The 18,018-nt window shown below is 41.7% G+C and overlaps 1 protein-coding gene across 2 annotated transcripts in view; it reads right to left on the bottom strand.

Annotated features, from left to right (window-relative positions):
- Positions 1 to 10,610, bottom strand: part of N4BP2 (NEDD4 binding protein 2) — a 34,272-nt gene extending 23,662 nt beyond the window's left edge. The window contains exons 1-4 of one of the 2 annotated variants that reach the window (XM_062642439.1): positions 10,021 to 10,610; positions 9,549 to 9,720; positions 3,601 to 3,936; positions 600 to 1,707 (exon numbers count right to left, since the gene is read on the bottom strand). In XM_062642439.1, the coding sequence (XP_062498423.1) occupies positions 600 to 1,707; positions 3,601 to 3,814 (1,322 nt within the window). In that variant the 5' untranslated portion in view covers positions 3,815 to 3,936; positions 9,549 to 9,720; positions 10,021 to 10,610. The remainder of the gene's footprint in view (positions 1 to 599; positions 1,708 to 3,600; positions 3,937 to 9,548; positions 9,721 to 10,020) is intronic. The other variant, XM_062642437.1, reaches the window with a different exon arrangement.
- Between the last annotated feature and the right edge of the window lie 7,408 nt (positions 10,611 to 18,018).

Here is an 18,018-nt window from a genome sequence, read left to right as displayed (position 1 = left end):
GTCTCATTTCAAAACAATGAGGGAGGTATTTTTCCATCTGCATCTGATGACATACTTTCACACTGACAAATACACACACAGTGTTAACTGCACCCAGTATTTCAGGTGCCAGCCAGAGGAGTCGAAGTTCAAGTTAGGCTTTTGGAGCATTAGAAAAGAAATCAAGAATTCAACCCATGAAGCTCCACACATAGTACTTACACAAAAGAATTCCAACAGTAGAAAGGGAATTTCTGCCTACAAAGAGCTGGCATGTTTTCATTCATGTGATTGGAAGGAAACACCTGAAATGAGCAGGGACCGGAAGAACACAGCAGACCTAATATAATGCAGTGATCCTCTGGTGACACAAACTCCTTTGGCCAGTGACAGCAGTTAAAGCTAACCCTTCATATTTCAATTTCCTTTAGCAGTCAAGGAGCTGCGAGCAACTCAGCTCTCCACAATTATTATTACTCATCATGCTGCATGTACCATGGAGCTGGAGATTAGGGTATAAGCATAACTATTTACAAATGTCAGAAAACTGTCTCTGCCTGCACTAATCCTGTTCACAATTAAACAGTTCCTTTTAGAAGCTCACAATATAGATGGTCTACCTTGCCAAATATGATTTTCCTGATCCTGGAACACCTCTGAGAAGAACAAGTACTTGACCTATAAGGTGCATCCTTTTTCTCATCATGTGACAAACAGGTGACTGCTGTGCTTGTGAGAGGTTCAATCTGGAGTTTCTATCTTGATTGTCCTGTAGCTTCAGAGAAGGGCTGCTATCCCAGGCATTTGAAACCACTGAAGAAGAAAAATAATGCTCTTTTTCTGAAGTCCTATAATCTGAAACAGGTCTCCACTGCCCTGGGCTGACAGCCACAGGAGTTACAAAGCTGTGACTTCCACTGGATGGATAAAACACAGGAGCCATGAGATTCCAGTGTTGTTGAGGTTGACATGACAGTGGGGAAAAGTTTAAGTTATAACCCTGCTGTTCCAGGCATCTTGAATTAGGATTTCCAGTGACAGCTACTTCAAGTTCCAGAGGTCTTTGGGAGGACTCACCAGAAGCAGCAGTCACACTTTTCTGATCCAAACCAGTACCTTGGGTCTGATCAGAATTTCCACAAGGTACTTCTCCATTGGGTTGTTTATAGACTTCTGAAGCCACATCACGCTGAGCATGTATTTCTGACAAACCGGAATCTTCCTGTATTTGTGCAGAAGTGTCAGATGCAGCTGGTAAGCCCGTATGGACACTTAGCTGACTCACTGGTGGCTGAGAACAGCAGAAGTTTTCTAAAACCTCATTATTTGTCCCTGTTTGCTGTGGAAAAAGTAGAAGACTGCAACCTGAAAAAGATTTTTCCCACTCAGGAAATTCGTTAAAGCCATCACGTTCCACAGAACGCTTATGTACTATTTGGTCATTTGCAGAATTGGGCAATTCATCACTCAAGCTGTATCTCTGAAAAGAATTTTCTATTAAGGAATCCAGTTCTTCAGCGAGCTGCACATCATTCGATAGGACCTCTTCCATCCCTTCTTCAGAATTAATTCGTTCTGCAGTACTTTCCCACCTTTCATTTGCAACAGATCTTTGCTGATTAACAAGAGCTAGCGATGGTGCTACTGTATCAAAACCCAAGGTTTTTGAAGATCCTACTCCTTCAGCATGAGTGGACAGCTCTAGCAGATAATCCATAGCATTCTCTACTGTTGAATAAGGTAAAGAGAATAAAGCATGGTCAACAGAACGAACATAAATTGATGTGAATGCAGTTTTTTTACTACAAGGAGTATTTATCACAACTAAAGAGACAACCAAAAAACAGTTCACCAATTCATCTTTTAACACACCTTCTGCAACTCTCTTCATCTGTTTCTCACTAGAGGTAAAGACAGAACTCAATACTGACATACTGCAAAATAATAACCTAATAAGCATATAAATTACTAAGGAAATAATGTCTAAAAATTATTCAGCTTAACTGGAAAAAATATCAGAACTGTTTAAATGGGTACTTGTTTAAATGTTTAAATGGGTACTTACTTTTAACCTATGTTATATAGGATAAACAGTGTAAAATGAACTGAAAAACACTTCTGAAGACAAAAGTGATAAAAGCACACAAAATACATTCATTATGGCTAGGACCAACAGAAAATGTCATATCTAACACAGCCTGAAAAAAAACAGTATCTGCATTAATTCTCTGTAAAGCCACCAAATGGAGTATAGGTTGCCCATGAGCAACATGAATAAGATCAAAACCTGGCACAAGTATCACCTGGGCCCTAAAGCTAAGCTCCTGCTTTCCTGAAAGCCAGTGCTGCAAAAAGTCTAATTCCATTAAAATCCAACACTTTCTGCACATGTTAAACAAAATCTTCCTTGTCCTTCCATCTTCTCTACTGTATGAAACTTATTATTACTTATATGAAAATATGCTAATCTTTCCATTTTCAAACTATTGTTAATAACACAATAATGAACTCTGTGTGTTTACTGAATTGTCCAATAAGACTCTAGATAAATCTGTTATGTTGATAAAGGTAAATCTTATTAAGAGTTCAAAGCATGACTCAGTAATTCCATCAATTTTCATTTTAAAAGAAACAACAATCATAGCAACAACTATGAGAGCGATATTAAGATATAAACTCTGTGCAATTTAGGTAAAGTAAAAATGGCAATAAAAGCAGTCCTTTTAATAGCTACCCAGCTTTCATACATATACAAAATAACAATCCCTGCCTTCTTTGCAAAATACTCTTAAACTCAGCCAATCACATCTGTTAACATGAATACAGATTGATTTAAATGCTCCATATATGACTTACTCCCCTTCTGAGTAACTCCTCAGATGATATAACTCCTCCTGCATCTTATCCATTACTTTTATTATTAAGCTAATGAGCTTACGCACAGAATTTAAAAACTACACAAGCATGGGAAGGACTAGGCACAGACATGAAAACAGTCTGCCAGGAGAAGTGGGTATGTAGCTCGGCAGAATACAGAGGAAGAAACACAGTCCAAGCTAGGCTGCAGAGAATTCAACATGACAAACAGAATTTATCCTGCAAAAACTAATCCTCAGTGGAGATGACAAGATGACAGTGCAAACCAGAAACTGAAACAAAAGCTCAAGTACTTAAGGAAAAGCAAACGTTGCCTGGACCACATACAGTGTACCACTGTCTTAAAAAAAATGTGGTCTAGAACACAAAATATGCCTCTTGCAGAGACAGTTTGTGCACCTACCAGGTATGGCATAGAAACTAAATGGGGAAAAAAAAAACAGACTCTCCTCACAAGCCTGTAACTGCCTGTTCTGTCATGGAACAAACCACTTAAACTGCACCTCCATTTATACAGAGCACACTGCTACAACAGGTTACCAGCCTCACAGAAACATTGTCAAACTTAGGAGAATCCTGCAAGGAAGAAGCTGTAACATTTCAAAATATTATGAGTCACCTGCTCATTAAAAGCTAAACTCACAAATACGCTTGCAACACCTACACCAACTTTTCTGGAGTCACCCTAGTTAAGAGCTGTCTGCACATGCAGCAAAACTGTAATGATAACTACACATTATTTACCTTTAAAATCACATTCAGACAGAACCATATAAACCACAGTAGGATCTAGGTCAGAAAACATCTCTGACATGCTGTTCAGGAGCTTTTCCTTATTGACACTATGCACAGCTTGTGACAGTGAAAAGCTTGGGTCCCCTTGGTATACAGCAACAGTTCTGTCATAACTGCCATTCTTCAGAGAAGGGCTCCCAGCAGTTTTCCTTTTCCGCGGCATTTTGTTTTCCAAAAATCAGCTTGGTTTTTGTTTTAGTTTGTTCACATGAGGCTGACAGCACCAAGCTCAGAAATCACAAAAAACCCCTCGTAACAGGGATACACATAGCAGAAACAGCAGACCTGGAAAAAAGAGAACAGAGAAATTTCAATAAAATACACAGTCACATTTCCATGTCTCCTGTTTAAAAGGTAAAAAAACAACAAACAAACAAACCAAAAAAAAAAACAAACAATCCATAAGGATCCCGGAAAGCATTTTCTAGAAGCCTGCCTTTCTTCTTTTCAAATGGCCGACAGCTAAACAGCAGCCTTATTTCCCAGCTAACTAGGTATTTAATCTGTGTCTGGAAGAAAAAACAAATGCAATGGGAGTTTAAAAGAAAAATCCGGAACAGCAGAAGCAGCAGTGCAGGGCAGCCAGTTCACAAATATTCCTCTGCTAACACCTACTGATGACCAGTTAACATTATGGAACACTTACATTCTGTTAACATGTAGAATTTTTGCCCCTCTTACACAAGTGCTGGAAAACATAACAGGTATCTCCAAATCTTCCAGAAGTCCTTCATTACTTCCCACCACCCCACCGCAATTTATCAAGAGTAACCAGGTGAGGGTCTTCAATGTTCAAACACCAGCACAGATTGCCCAGAGAGACTGTGAACTCTCCAAGCATGCAGATTCTCAAATCCTGACTGAACACAGCCCTGAGCAACCTGCTGCAGGTGACCCTGCTTGAGCAGTGGGCTGTGCAGGGTAACATCCACAAGTACTTTCCAGCCTCATCCTGTGGGAGATTTTTAAACTTTTTTAACAGCTTTATAAGCCATAAAGCCAGAAGAAGCTTCTGTCCACCACCACCCCCCCCCCCCCCCCACTTCTGCCATAAAGCCTTTGAATAAATTAGTTATTACATTATGGCATCTATAATAACTGCAATCACTGCATTAATCTTGTATAGAAAAGTGATTATTAATTGAAGTACAAGCACAGAGTATGGCGTGGTCTCACTGTTTTCTTTATATCAAATAACATCAAAGCTCTGCTGTGTCCTAGTGATGCTCATAATAAACTTATTTATAATTTTTACAAGAAGACTGGCAAACTTTAGTAAGGCTCAGAATTTCACGTTAATTACAGCAAAGAGTCACTATTTAGTGATAACAGTTACTGAGTAGGCCATAAAATACCTGTTTCTATATAAAGATGTATCATTTTGCCAGTGGCGACCATTCAACATGATTCAACATGTGCAGATAAATCAATGGCAGCATTTCTAAGTCCACTTAGTCCTTCCCTCCATGGATCATTGGCAATCAAATGACAACGCCAGATCAGTGCCAGATTTGGACAGCACTTCTCCTAGCAATCTCTTCCAACTACCAAGAGAAGTTTTAGAATGTGTGGATGTTCCATTCCCAAGTCATAGAATCTTACATAAAAAAACCTGACAACTCAAGGATCCCAGGAGTTTTTACCATATGCGTATGGACCTTAGAGAAATGAGACAGATGAACCTGAAACAATAAAGAGGTCAGGGAAGTCTGAAATGCATGACAAGGAAAACAATACACAGGAAAAGGAAGAGGCGGACTTCCAAAACTAAAGGAGAAATGACAATGGAAGATGCTAGTTAGCCAGACTAAGCTAGGACAACTGCAGCTGCTTTTTTTCATTATACTTTTTTTTGGTTCAGCTCTCTGATTAGCCACCCACCCTTACACCATTCTCTACTGTCACAAAAAAGTAGTCAAGCAAAACTATTTAAAAAAAAGTTACAGCAAGTCCTGTTTCTCAAACTTGTATTTCTAATTGATTCATCCTCCAGCCAGTAAAAAAGTGGAGATCTAACTTCACACAATGTGTCAGTGCTAAAAAATTGTGATTATTCCTCACTAAAACAGGTTCAGTGACAAAGAAAAGATCCTGCAAGGGAGAAAAGTATTCATACACCCTGACATTACTGAGCAACAGAGGCTTTAAGCAGAACATTTCAGGTGTTGCCAGTGTTTTAATCCAACTCTCTTATAACAATCAAACCTGTAAGGATGTGCTGCTGAAAAACACACTCTGAAGCTAGGACTTTTAACAATCGATTGCCTTATATTGGGTAGGGAATATCCTATAGGGAAGTATTTCCTGAATTAGGCTGTGTATTCCACTATCTATTAGGATGCCTTACTCTAATGACCTAATGAAGTCACACATTTCAGTCTGCATCAATTTCAGCCAGTGAATTTACAGTGCATTACTTCAGGGTTACTGAGGTATAAACTGTTTATTGCAATAAATCACAGAAGGGAAAAATTCAGAAGGGAAAAAGACATCAGTCACCTCAGAACTTACACACAAGTCAAAACCTTGGTGACCCACTACATTCACAGACACTAAGGCAATGCACAGATCCACATTTTGTCCCATCTCTCCATCTAAAGTCTTAATAGAATTGTAGAAATAGTTAAACCTATCAAAAGTATAGATCAGCATTGCCAAGGATTTCATTTAAATAAGCTATTTACCATGGCCAGTATTGCACTGGTATTTTGACAGAATCTCTTTTGTTTACCACAATATTTTCAATTAAATTCCTGGACAGATTTCTGGGGAATATCTTCTCTTGATATTACCAAACACAATAGAAGTATATAAAAATAGATGCTTGAGCACATACAAAAAACACTGTACTGTGAGAGATAGTACTAACACACTCAAATGAAAGGACTGATTTCTGCTTGCTTTTAAGAGCATGCCCTGAACTTTACAGACGATTTTATCTAGAGACTTGCCTTTTCAGAGATTCAAGTTTCTCTGAAAATTAGTTCATATGAAAGAGGAAACAATTTTAAGTAACTCAACAGCCAGTCTTGGTTCAGCTACATTCATTGGTTCTGGATAACATAATATGAATCAGTTAATCTGCTGTGGATGAGGGTTGTTTGTTTGGTTTCTTTTTTTTAAAATTTCCCCAAGAAGGAAATGGAGTTGTAACAACATAATGATTTAGAAGAACAGAGCTGTGCTGAACACACTGAAGGGGAATTCTAGACAATTAGCCAGAGGCTGCAATATACTCAGGGGTTTGCTTGTCAGTTCTGGGCACCATCATTCGACACACATGCAATTACAGCAAACAGCTGTTTCATTTCAGCACCGAAGAAAAACAGTACTCCTGTGGCAGTCTCAACTTTATCTCTAAAACCAAAGCAAACCAAAATCAACAAGCACCTCCTCACTTACAGTTCTTCAGAAATACACATCTCCTGATATTAAAGATCTCCTCCTATTTGTCTCCAATGTAATTCAACTACCACAAACAAGCATATAATCAAGAATCTGGCTGTATGAAAATTACCTTACAAATTAGGCAATTTTACAAATAAAAGAGGTATTAAGATACCAGCATTCTCTACAAAGTAAGATAATTTTCAAATTACTAACTTAGAAGAGAGAAAGTAGACTTGTCAGGTCAGGGCACTTTAATCCTTCTAGCTGGCCAGAGTTTATTTCTGACAGTAGATTATGAGCCTCATGTGTTGCCTGTTCCAGTACTGCTATCCCTCAGGAGCTGGATGGATTCATCACAGACATTCTGTAGGCATAGACACACATAGCCAGAGATCAGATTCCATTGCTGGCAATCCAGTCACTACAGAAATAGGCAGGCACTGATGTAATCAACCTAACACAACACACTTTTCTGTTTGATGGACAGAACAACAAAGTGTAGAGAAGTGGCCAACCCGGCAAGAGGATGGACCAAGATCCCAAGTCTCAATCACAGCATCTTACTAACAAGATTCAACCTTCCAGTGAAAGGAAAACCAATTGTTTCATAAACTAGTTCTAAGAATGTGTTTATAATTACCTAGGGGAAAGAAAGAAAGAAAGATGTTTACAATAAATACAAAATGTATGTCAGTTATACAGAAGAGGGAAAAATATGCAAGCTTTCTTTCGCCTTCCCTCTCCATTTTTTTCACTCTCTTACCTAAATTCATAAACTAATTGATGAAGCATCACAGTCTTATGAAAACAAGTAAGAAAATTCTTCCATAAAACATGGAGTAAATTTAAATCACCGTACTTAGTGCACAGAAATTCCTTTGTAGAGTCATGTTCTAAAAGGTCCCATTTTATTTTCATTAATACAATTGTTCATTGAATAAATTAATCTGAAATAATAGTATAATAGTATAACAGTCATCCTGGTCTGGTTCCTCACACTAACTGGAAAAAATGAAAAAGATAAAAAACCAAAACCAAAAAGGTTCCAACACAGGTAATGCAAATTTTAACTTTAACTTAATTTTAAGTTGTCCTCAGAAAAATTCAAAGTGTACTCTTCCTTATGACACATAATCTAAACCTTGCAAAAATCTAAGCGCAGAGAGGGAATCCCCAATAACTCTGTTATTTTTAAAAGATGTAAGATTTCATTTATTCTAGGAAGTAACTGCTAACATACACTTGCCATACACAAGCCATCCCACTGCTAACCAGTAGTGTTATATCAGCAAACTTGCTGAGAATTCTCCTAGAACTCTGAAGAAATTAAAAAAAATAAGGGTACAAATGCCCTTTCTAAAACGAAGCTAAAAGGCACGAGTCATGTTTACACTGAGGCTACATTAAGTTCATCCAGCTAAACATATTTTGTCTTCTACAGCAAATGCCCTCTGCTTTCTAAGGACTGCTATATATTGTTGGAGAACTGTATTTTTACAAAATCAGACAAAAGCTACTATAAAGCAACATTAGGCATCATCTGACTTCTGAAATGTCTGGGAAAACAATGTAAGTCTCAAGCTTAAGACAGGCATTACCATTTCATTTCAGTGTAACATGAAAATGTATATGTTGTTGCTGAATTACAATCTGATGAAGGCCTGACACATCCCATACATCTTTTACACTGGGATGTCTTCTTCAGAACCACACATGGTACCTTGCATTTCCAAGATGCCTTAAAATTCTCAAGTAAAATGGACTGACTGCAAGTCCTATTATACATATTATCTCAAAGGAAGAGAAAGAAACAGATAGTACTCAAGAAGATACAGGACATACAGAATAAAGAGAGACTAAACTACTTTATAGTGCCTTAGTAAATACCAAAAGTATTCACCATGCTCTTCAAATCAGAGATACTTCACTGCAAAACAATCAGCAGTAAACATAATTTTTCAAAGTCATTAACGAGAACTTATTTTCAAGCAAACAGACCAGAAAAAAACATTCTAACCTCTATTCAAGGTTTACTAAAAGCATCCAGCAGCACAGTATGTTTCCGGTTTAACTGTGATCAAATGACAAACACGTTGTCAGTATTACTTTCGTTCCTTTTTTAAAGACAAAGGAAGTCTCTGGCCTTGACACAATGTAACATTTCACCAATATGACCAAAGCTGCTGGATTTGTATCCATTTTTAAATTTCTGCTATCAATTTAAAGAAGTTTAACTTCATGCATATAACCCAGGTTGATTCTGGGGTTGGGGCTTTCCCGTTGATTTTGGGTTTTTGTGGGGTTTTTGTTTGTTTGTTTAAAATTCTGGGTTGCTTTTGCTTTGGTTTTTTTTTTTTAAATTTTTTATTTCAAACTACATAAAACATCGCGTCATTTGCATTTCCTGGCTTTCAAAAAACACACACATGTATATACTGACATACTGGAGACTGAAAACAACCCAACCAATGGTAATTCAAAAACCATAGTAACAGCATAGAACTTACATTTTCACCTTCATTGAGCTGCCCTGCAGTGGGTCTGTTCTCATCTTTCCAAAACCACCACTGACGGCACATTTAACAAAGATCTGCTGTAAAAAAATATAACGCACTCTTCTGTCAGGAAACCATAGTTTCAAACATACAGATCAGATGCCAGCAGAAGTGGATGTCCCTCCTGACAAAAGAACGGTCAGAACACAAATTAAAATTGATGTTTTGCTCACAGACCATACAACTTTAAGCAAAGCTTTAATACCGGGCAATATATAGAATTGTTTTAGTAGATTAAGCACAGCTAACATTTTACTGACAAAGTACCCAACAAGCTGAGTTGAGCTCAAATGTAAGTTTTATTAAGTGTAAGAATACCTTCTTGATTTCAACTACTGATTTCTCATCTAAAAAAGCTGACTAACATTAGGTAAATAACGTAACAGCAGCAGAATTAATTAGAAACAAAAGTAAGTTTCCTCACTTGTCTTTCCACTTGGTTCTTCACCACAGTTCTTAACCATCTTGAAAAGGTCTACATATCCGTGCAGGTCAAGAAAAGATTTGTTCCATCATGTGGGGAATTAGGCAAGTAAACCTGGTACATCAAAATCAGAATATGTTACTTACACCGCTAACTTGCAGTGCCCCATCAATGCTAAAAACCCGCACTTCTGTTCATCAAAGTGGCCGCAAACTCTTAATCCACTGTGCACACACCAAAGATGTCAGATCTACACAAAGCCCGACTTAATTCCAGTGCACATATTAGCCTAGAGCTCATTTTCCTGATAAGTCTTCCAATCAAAATAAATTAAAACAAAGAAAAAACCCAAACTAAACAATCTATGAGCATAGACACTTAAGTCACGTAAAAAATTCGGCACAAATACTCTGTAGCATTTCTACCACAGCACATTGATGGCTCAATTACCTTATAGCAGTCTTCACAAGAGTCAGAGAAACCTGTCTCCCTTTTTGAATCTACCCTCCATCCACTAAGAATTGTCATCAAAACATATAGAGCACTTCAAGTAAGAAAGAACTTTATGATGAGGTCCAAATTTACAAAATAAAGGACCAGTTGTAGGCAGAAAATGCTATTCACCCACTCCCAAACAAGAGCTTTACAAAAACCACACCAAGAAAGGCTGAAACGCCATTCAGCAATTTTACAGAACATTCCACCTGTGAATATAAATCCAGCCTAGAACAGAGTGAAAAGGCTAAAGTATACCTGCTAACAGTGTAATGCTACTGGATTTCCACTACTCAGAATTCTGCTGTCTGAATCAGGTTCTAACACACACATTCAAATACAAAGGTCATTTCCGCATTTGTTTTCTTGCACTTTGAAGTCTCATAAATGGAGCAAAACAAGCATTTAAATACAAGCACAAGAGGAAAAAAAGCAGCCAATGAAATCAAAGTGGACCAAATCATTGTACCCTGTAGCTGTATTTATAAAAGCTTTTCTTTGCAGACAATGTTTGGGTTTATTCCCTAAAAAACGAAAGGCAAAAAAGGGAAGAAAAAAATGAAATGCTTTCCAGCAGATTCTTCTCAGTAAGTGTAACAGTAGCAAAAGAGGCAGTTTGGGAGCTTTTTGTGCTCCTCCATTTCTGCCAGCAGTCAGCAACAGAACAGGCCACCTAAACACTGTTACTTAATGTGAAAATCTATACCCAGCTAGAGACAATGCACTTTTAAAAACACCTCCAACATCTTTGCTGCGCTTTTCCTTCTCCCACTCAGTGTTATTCCCACCAGTCATTCCAAGGGTTTTGGCTATTTCAACACTTTTAACTAAGGTCCTCTTTTTCACATCACATTCTGTCCAAGTGCAATACACTAACATACACATCTCAAAACACTTGTTTTATGCAACCTGCTCTGCTAGGGTTTTTTTTCCCACTGTTGTGATTTTTAAGCCTTGTGCATGGCCTGGACCAGAGAGATTCTTTTGAAGCAACTGCAAAAAATAAGACTTAAGAGTACGAAACAAAAATTTCTCCAATTACACACACAGTTCAACCAAACCAGCACAAACTCATCTGAAGTAAATGCTTAGGAAGTAAATACACCCTTCAGGAAGAGCAGAGCCATGTTTCCTAGGAAGGACTCAAAGGCTCTTCTTCACATGCCACATCAGGAGAAGGCTGGCTGAGTTGGTCAGCTGGTGTTTGAGAGGTGACAGAAGGTGCCAAACCCCACATCACATGGTTTCCTTTTATGCCAGAAAGCTGCTCCTGATACAGGCCTCCAAGGTCCCAAATACAGACAGATCTGCTGGGTGCACATGGTTAAAGCAGTGAGATAGCAAGAGAGCCACCAGCACGTGCATTCTTCAGCACCAGGTCTGCTTGGCAACAACTACTTTTGTACTGGCTTTCTTTTGCTGTGTGCTAACAGTCAAAGCTTGGGACACGGCAAAATAAGTAGCCTTGGATTATGAAGCGTGCAGAAAACAGAGCCTGACAAGCCAGAAAAATCAGCAAGTAGTTGTTTTCCTTGTTTAAGTGGAAAAGGTTGTTGCTGGAGTTTTGGGATGATTTTGGAGTTGGTTCCATTTGGGGTTTGTACGTTTAGTTGTTTGGTTGGGATTTTTTTGGGGGGAGAGGGAGGGAGGTTGGGTTTGGGGGGTTTTTGGTGGGTGGGGGGGGTTTCTGTTGTTATTGTTTTGGGCTTTTTTTTTTGGGGTGTTCAGAAAATCATAAAGAGTACCTGCAAAATGCCCTTCCAGCCCCAGGAGAGCTTAGAGATAGGAGATCCTTTTATAGCTTCCCTCCTATATTCTTTTATAGCCTCCCATGCTCATGCACGATCTCAGTTTTGAGGAGAGATCTTCCAGGAGGCAGAGCTCTCAGGCTACCTGGGCTGTCCCCAGTGAAGACTTCACATAGCTCAGCTGCTTTGCAGTGACCTATGCCCAGCCCCTAGAGCAATGTAACAGGCTGCACAAAGGAGACCAGACTTCTGGTAATGGTGGTGCTTCTGCAGTTCAACACCTGCAATTGGTACTGCTACTTAAGACTGCATTCCTGCTCCACATGACAAAACAGCACGAGGGAGAGAAGTATTTGGAATGAGAAAAGAAAATTCCTGTCAGATGGAGCTGATACTTCCCCACACCATGTTTCCAGAGACTCCATCCAGAAGTGACGCTGAAGGGCAGTGAATAAAAGTAAAGCATCTGTGGAATTACAGCTCCTCAGCACAATAGGATTTCCTTTCACACCCTCTCCAGACGGATTTTCATACACACATGTCTCTGAAAAACCTTCACACAGACAGCAATGCCTGGACCTGTAATTCAAGACTAGGAAGCCCTACCGAATGCCTCTTTGTCAAGATCAGAGGGATCATCTTCAAGAGGGATCTTACAGCAGGCATCTGCTACTAACCTCCAAACTAACATGAGAAGGCCAAGAAAGCAGTATTTGGGTCATGTGAGGATCTTAGCTGCAGTGATCACAGTAGCATGGAGTTTGGGGCCATATTGTCTGGACCCTGCTTTTGCAGAGAAAGGTTGGACCAGATGATCCTTGAGGTCCCTTCCAACCTGGTATTCTACAATTATGGGTACATACATGCAGGTGGCATTACGAAGGAAGGGAAAATGGAACATTAAAAGAACACTTTTGTTTTCTGCACTGGCAACACTCAGGGCTGGCAATAAATGCAAATGCTACTTCCCCAATTCTTGGCTTGCTTCAGCTGTTGACGCAAATGAAGACAGGTTACTTTCTTCTTATAGATGGTGCTGCAACTTTAACTTGGCTGGGAACAAAGGGAAGTGGCTGTCAAAGACTCGGGCTCCAGAGTGTGAATCTTCAGACCTGCATAGACACCTAATAGGGCTTCTGCAATATGACCAGGTCTTGATTCTGGTACTTCCACATACAAGGGCTTCTCAGGTCCACACGTTTCCCTTGAATGAGATACACAGAATAATTCAAAGGCAGCACTGTCTGGCCAACTTTCTGCAGTATAATCACTTCCTACCTGAAGGTCTGCTTAAGGCCTTCAAGTCCATGATGCATACAGTGCTGCACTCCAGTGATTCCCAGCTGCCACTTCCCTCTTAACCACCTCACACACTTTTCAGTTCTGTGACCCTAAATGAAGGTTTACTGCATACTGAGACAAAGCTGAAGCACAAACAATTTCTGAACTTCAGCATGGGCTCAAATTCAGAAACAAAATGAAGATGCATGCAGGTCTGCAGAAAGCACTTCCAAGGACAGGAGACTAATGAGCTCATGATTACTAGAGTATAAGAGCACAAGGTACACTGGAACAGAAACCAAGTTTTTCACCTGTTATCTATTAACCTATTCATCTATAAGGTGTTATGTATCAACCAGTGATTTTAGAACAATAGCAGCCACATAGAGAAGCTGAGGAGTCAGGTTGGAAAGAGACATAAAGCAGTTTGTGAACTTTGCTGGTTGTCCATGTACAACAACAACATAACAGCCAGTCCAGAATTTCCCAAACAGGAACACACTACACTGACACATACTCCACTTAGCCAGCTCACACTGATTCAACTCACATCACACAATTTCAACTTTAAAAAGAAAGCAAGAAACCAAATCACAGAAAGAAAGCAAGACAGGAGTGCAAACAGCTTATTCCTGTAGACATCCTAAATATATTCTGGGGAAAAAAATAAAATCACTTATCTGGTCCCAGGCTGGAACTACATTACACAGACCTGTCAGGGCAATTATATCTACTTCATATGTTCAAATGCACTTCCCTTACTGAAGCCACTATGTCAGTTGAACATAGCACATACACAGCATTGTACAGCTATTAGCTTCATGCAAATCAAGACAGACAACCTCATCCTAAGCTAGGTACATCAACAGAAAGCTTGCTCTCATTAATTACTTGATAGAGGCCTAAACCTGTCATTTACATTCAAAAAGTAGTTCACATGAGTTCACGTTATATGACTGTAAGAAAATATCAGCCAAATCTGTTTGGTTTTAAATGGTGGTTTGAGTTAACACAGGCAATTTTTGAGATAGAACACAGATCAATTACATAAAATAACTCGGGGCAGATCAAAAATCCCCAGTGAGAGGAAACAGGTGGAAAATTTAACCTCTTCCATAACCACAGCTGGATTCAGAAGAAAATACCAATGTATGGCTTTACTTAATTCTGAGAGGCAGTGTAACTGACAGCTAATTAACACCCTGCTCACATTTTCACAGTGGCAGAGCCTCTGTAAGAAAAACAGCAGCAACTTCCTAAACCCCAATGATTAGTAATTCAGGAACTTTTATCAGAGCTAAATTCACATGCAGAAAACTCTATTTAAAACAATATTTAGACTATGTCAGCCATTTAGCATGGACTACAGATCAGTACACAGGCAGGAGTGAAAGACAAGACACCATGCAATTCCTCAAAACTACAAACCCCCAAAGTATTGCAATGTATTCATTAACCAATTCACGACAACATAATTATCTTCTGTAAAACAGACAATGCCACAAGTAGCAATCCACCTACACCATAAACAGCTGTAAGTGTACCATGGATGTTTCCCAATACCCTGTCAAGGCTAACATATTTGTCGGGTAAATGCACTTCCACGTTGGTAACACTAAGAATCTCATTTCCCTCTATGTCAGTGCCCTCCTAAAATACATTAATGCCAACACAATAGAGGGAGAGCTCTTTAAAAAAATAAAATGAGACCACAAAAAGTACAGGGCAACCGCAGAGTTAAAAACAAACCTAAAACATGATAGGAAAAAGTCTATAAAGAATGAAGGAATTCTTAAGATGCGCTTTGATGCTGTTAAATTCCCTTCTTCATTAATCTACAGAACACAAGCTACTTCAACTTGAAAGTCCTGTGAACACATGACACAAGCAAGCCTTGCCCTAGTCATGGTGACTGTACCTGGATGAATCACGGCTAAATCTGTCATACTTACAAACGTATACCATACTTAAATTTTTCTGCCCTTCTGTAATTCGCTTCAGGCTTGTATTTCAACCTTCAACCACAGCTCAAGACATACCATCTAAAGCTTTTATTTCAGTGATGCTGAAATGGATGAAGAGCAACCTGATTATCTTCTCTGTTCTTCTGCTTTACCTTAAGCACCCCAAATACTTTCAGTGTTTCTTTGCTTAAGTTCGACATGAATTACTTTCGTCCTACTGGAAGACTCAGTTCACACTAAACACCGTCAAAACACTGTATAAAAACATTTTACATACCTCTCGAGAGTATTTTTTTCCCTATCCCATTAAATCAGGCCTTACTAAGGCCCAGTGACCTTAAGACTGTGTCTAAAGCACGTGGGAATACTAGGCTACAAAGGATACAAATAATTACACAATAAACAACGTTTCAGCTCTTCAGAACGAACGAGCTCTTGAAGTACTAAAAATCTTTTGATTTCATCTCGGACGGGGTGAATTTATCTCGCAGGGCTCTGTTCTCTGCGAGGTGCTTTCAGGATTCACGGGCACTCCACATCATTTTCTGGGGACAAACGTGCGAGGCGTTTCACCGATCCTTCCTGCATCGGTCAGGGCCGCCACACAGGCCCCAGCTGCCGGCAGAGCAGGCCGGACCGCAGCCCTCTCCGGGGCTGCCGGGAGTAGAAGTCACTACCGTTGAGCGGAAGCCTGGGCACCGCTTAAGCGGCCAACCGGCGAGGGAGAGCCATCGACAGAGAGAGGCAGGCAGCCGGCACCTCACGCCGAGGACTGCCCAGAGTGCTCATCGCGACGGCGACCCAGCGGTAGCTCCGGAGGCAAGGCCCACAGGAAGGCCTCCATGGAGGGCAGGCCTTAGCCCGGCAGCGGAGTGGCTCACCCCCCGCTAACTACAACGCTCCCCCAGCCACGGCCCCTTCATCGCGCAGTAGCAGCTATCGCGGCCCGTGGCCCACGGCCGAGCCTCAGTTGGCGGGCGGACCCGCCGCGCAACACCCGCCCCGCTGCCTCGCCTCCCACCCGCAGGCAACTCCCCTCCAGTGACGCCTGGGGACGGGCCCCCGGCGCCCCCGGGCCCGCCGTGCTACGGGGACGCTGTGAGGAGGACCCCGCACGCCAGGTGGCCAGTGGGGTAGAGCTGTAGCAGAAGCCGCCGCATGGTCCGGCCGCCTCCCCGCCCCCGAGATGGCGGAGGCCCCGGCGAACAGCTGGGGGCCCGCACCCTATGGGAGCAGGGGGGGAGGCAAGGCTCCTCCCCGGTCCCTCTGCTTCGCTCCAGACCCCGCCGGCCTTTACCTCCCGCTGCTCGGCTCGCCGAGTTCCGCCGGTGGCGGACGCAGGGACTGGGGAGCTGCTCGGTGGTGGCCCGGCAGAAAGGAAGACTCCGGTGGAGCGCGCGCCACGGGGACACAGTGCCGCTCTCCGTCCGGCAGGGGAAGAACAGCCCGGGAGGAGGCTCTGCGCCGCGCCCCGCCGCGCAGTGCCGTGCCGGGCCGCTCCCCTGGGGCCCACAGCGCCGCCCGGCCCTCTCTATCGTGAAACCCGGCCGCGCAGCGACCGGACGCTTCGGTGGCTGGGCCCGAGGTGGGCGGGAGTAGACAGTGGGTGCTGCACACGGCTGGGGCGGGGGCAGCGGCTGTGGAGTGGAGGGCCCTGCCTCTGGCGTCCTGCGGGGCTCACCGCCACCGACAGCCCTGTAAGGGGTCATTCCGCATAAGAAACTCAAACTGGGGGAGCAGGAGCCGCTGCCGCCGGTTGAGGCCCGGCCCGGCTGAGGGCAGCCCTCCTCCCCAAGAGGCGGCTCTCGCCACTTTGGCTAGTGGTTACCGATAAAACTTGACTGTCAGAGCAGCTTCACGAGTTCACCGTCGAAAAGGGTGACTGTGCTCTTAGCCGGCATGGGAAAACCGGCGTGGACAGACCTTGCTTGTAGAGGGCATGTTACTGGTTACAGGACGTTCAGCAAACAGTTGTTGATAACGGAGGTCTGGAAGAGCACTGAAACCTCATAGCCATGTAGCGACAGGTTTCAAATCCGTAACAGAAAATGGGTGGATGTTTAACTTCTGGTGCTACTGCCGCTGTCCTGTTATACTAAGCAGCTTCCAAAGTCGCAGCAGAAGAGAAAGCTGCTGCGGTGCAGAATGATGCAGTGGCTCTGGGGGCTGATGCTGGAGGAGAAATGGCATGAGTTTTTAAGGAATCTGAGGAAAGTGGTGGGAGCTGGCATCAGTCATTGCAGTGGATGTTATGAGCTGCTAAAGGAGGATAGAGGAGAAACTGATTAGGAGAGGGCTTCACTGTCTGCAGCAAGCAATGGACATTTGTTGAACAACGGGAGATTATGGAAAGATGAAAGAGAGACATGCTCCTGAGATGATGATAAGCAGCTCTTTAATTAGAACTCCTGTGAAACCACCATGAAGAGAACTAGGCACCTGAACAAGTTTTGAATTTATCGATACAAGGGGCAAAGCTCTTAAAAATCACAATTTACAAACAACACCAC

The sequence above is a fragment of the Pezoporus occidentalis genome, unplaced genomic scaffold (assembly GCF_034315485.1).
Source record: "Pezoporus occidentalis ecotype Australia unplaced genomic scaffold, CSIRO_AGI_Poc_V1 ctg71, whole genome shotgun sequence".
In the NCBI taxonomy this organism is placed as follows: Eukaryota; Metazoa; Chordata; class Aves; order Psittaciformes; family Psittacidae; genus Pezoporus; species Pezoporus occidentalis.
The sequence above is the reverse complement of the archived record's forward strand: the minus strand, read 5'-3'. Positions and strand labels throughout refer to the sequence as shown.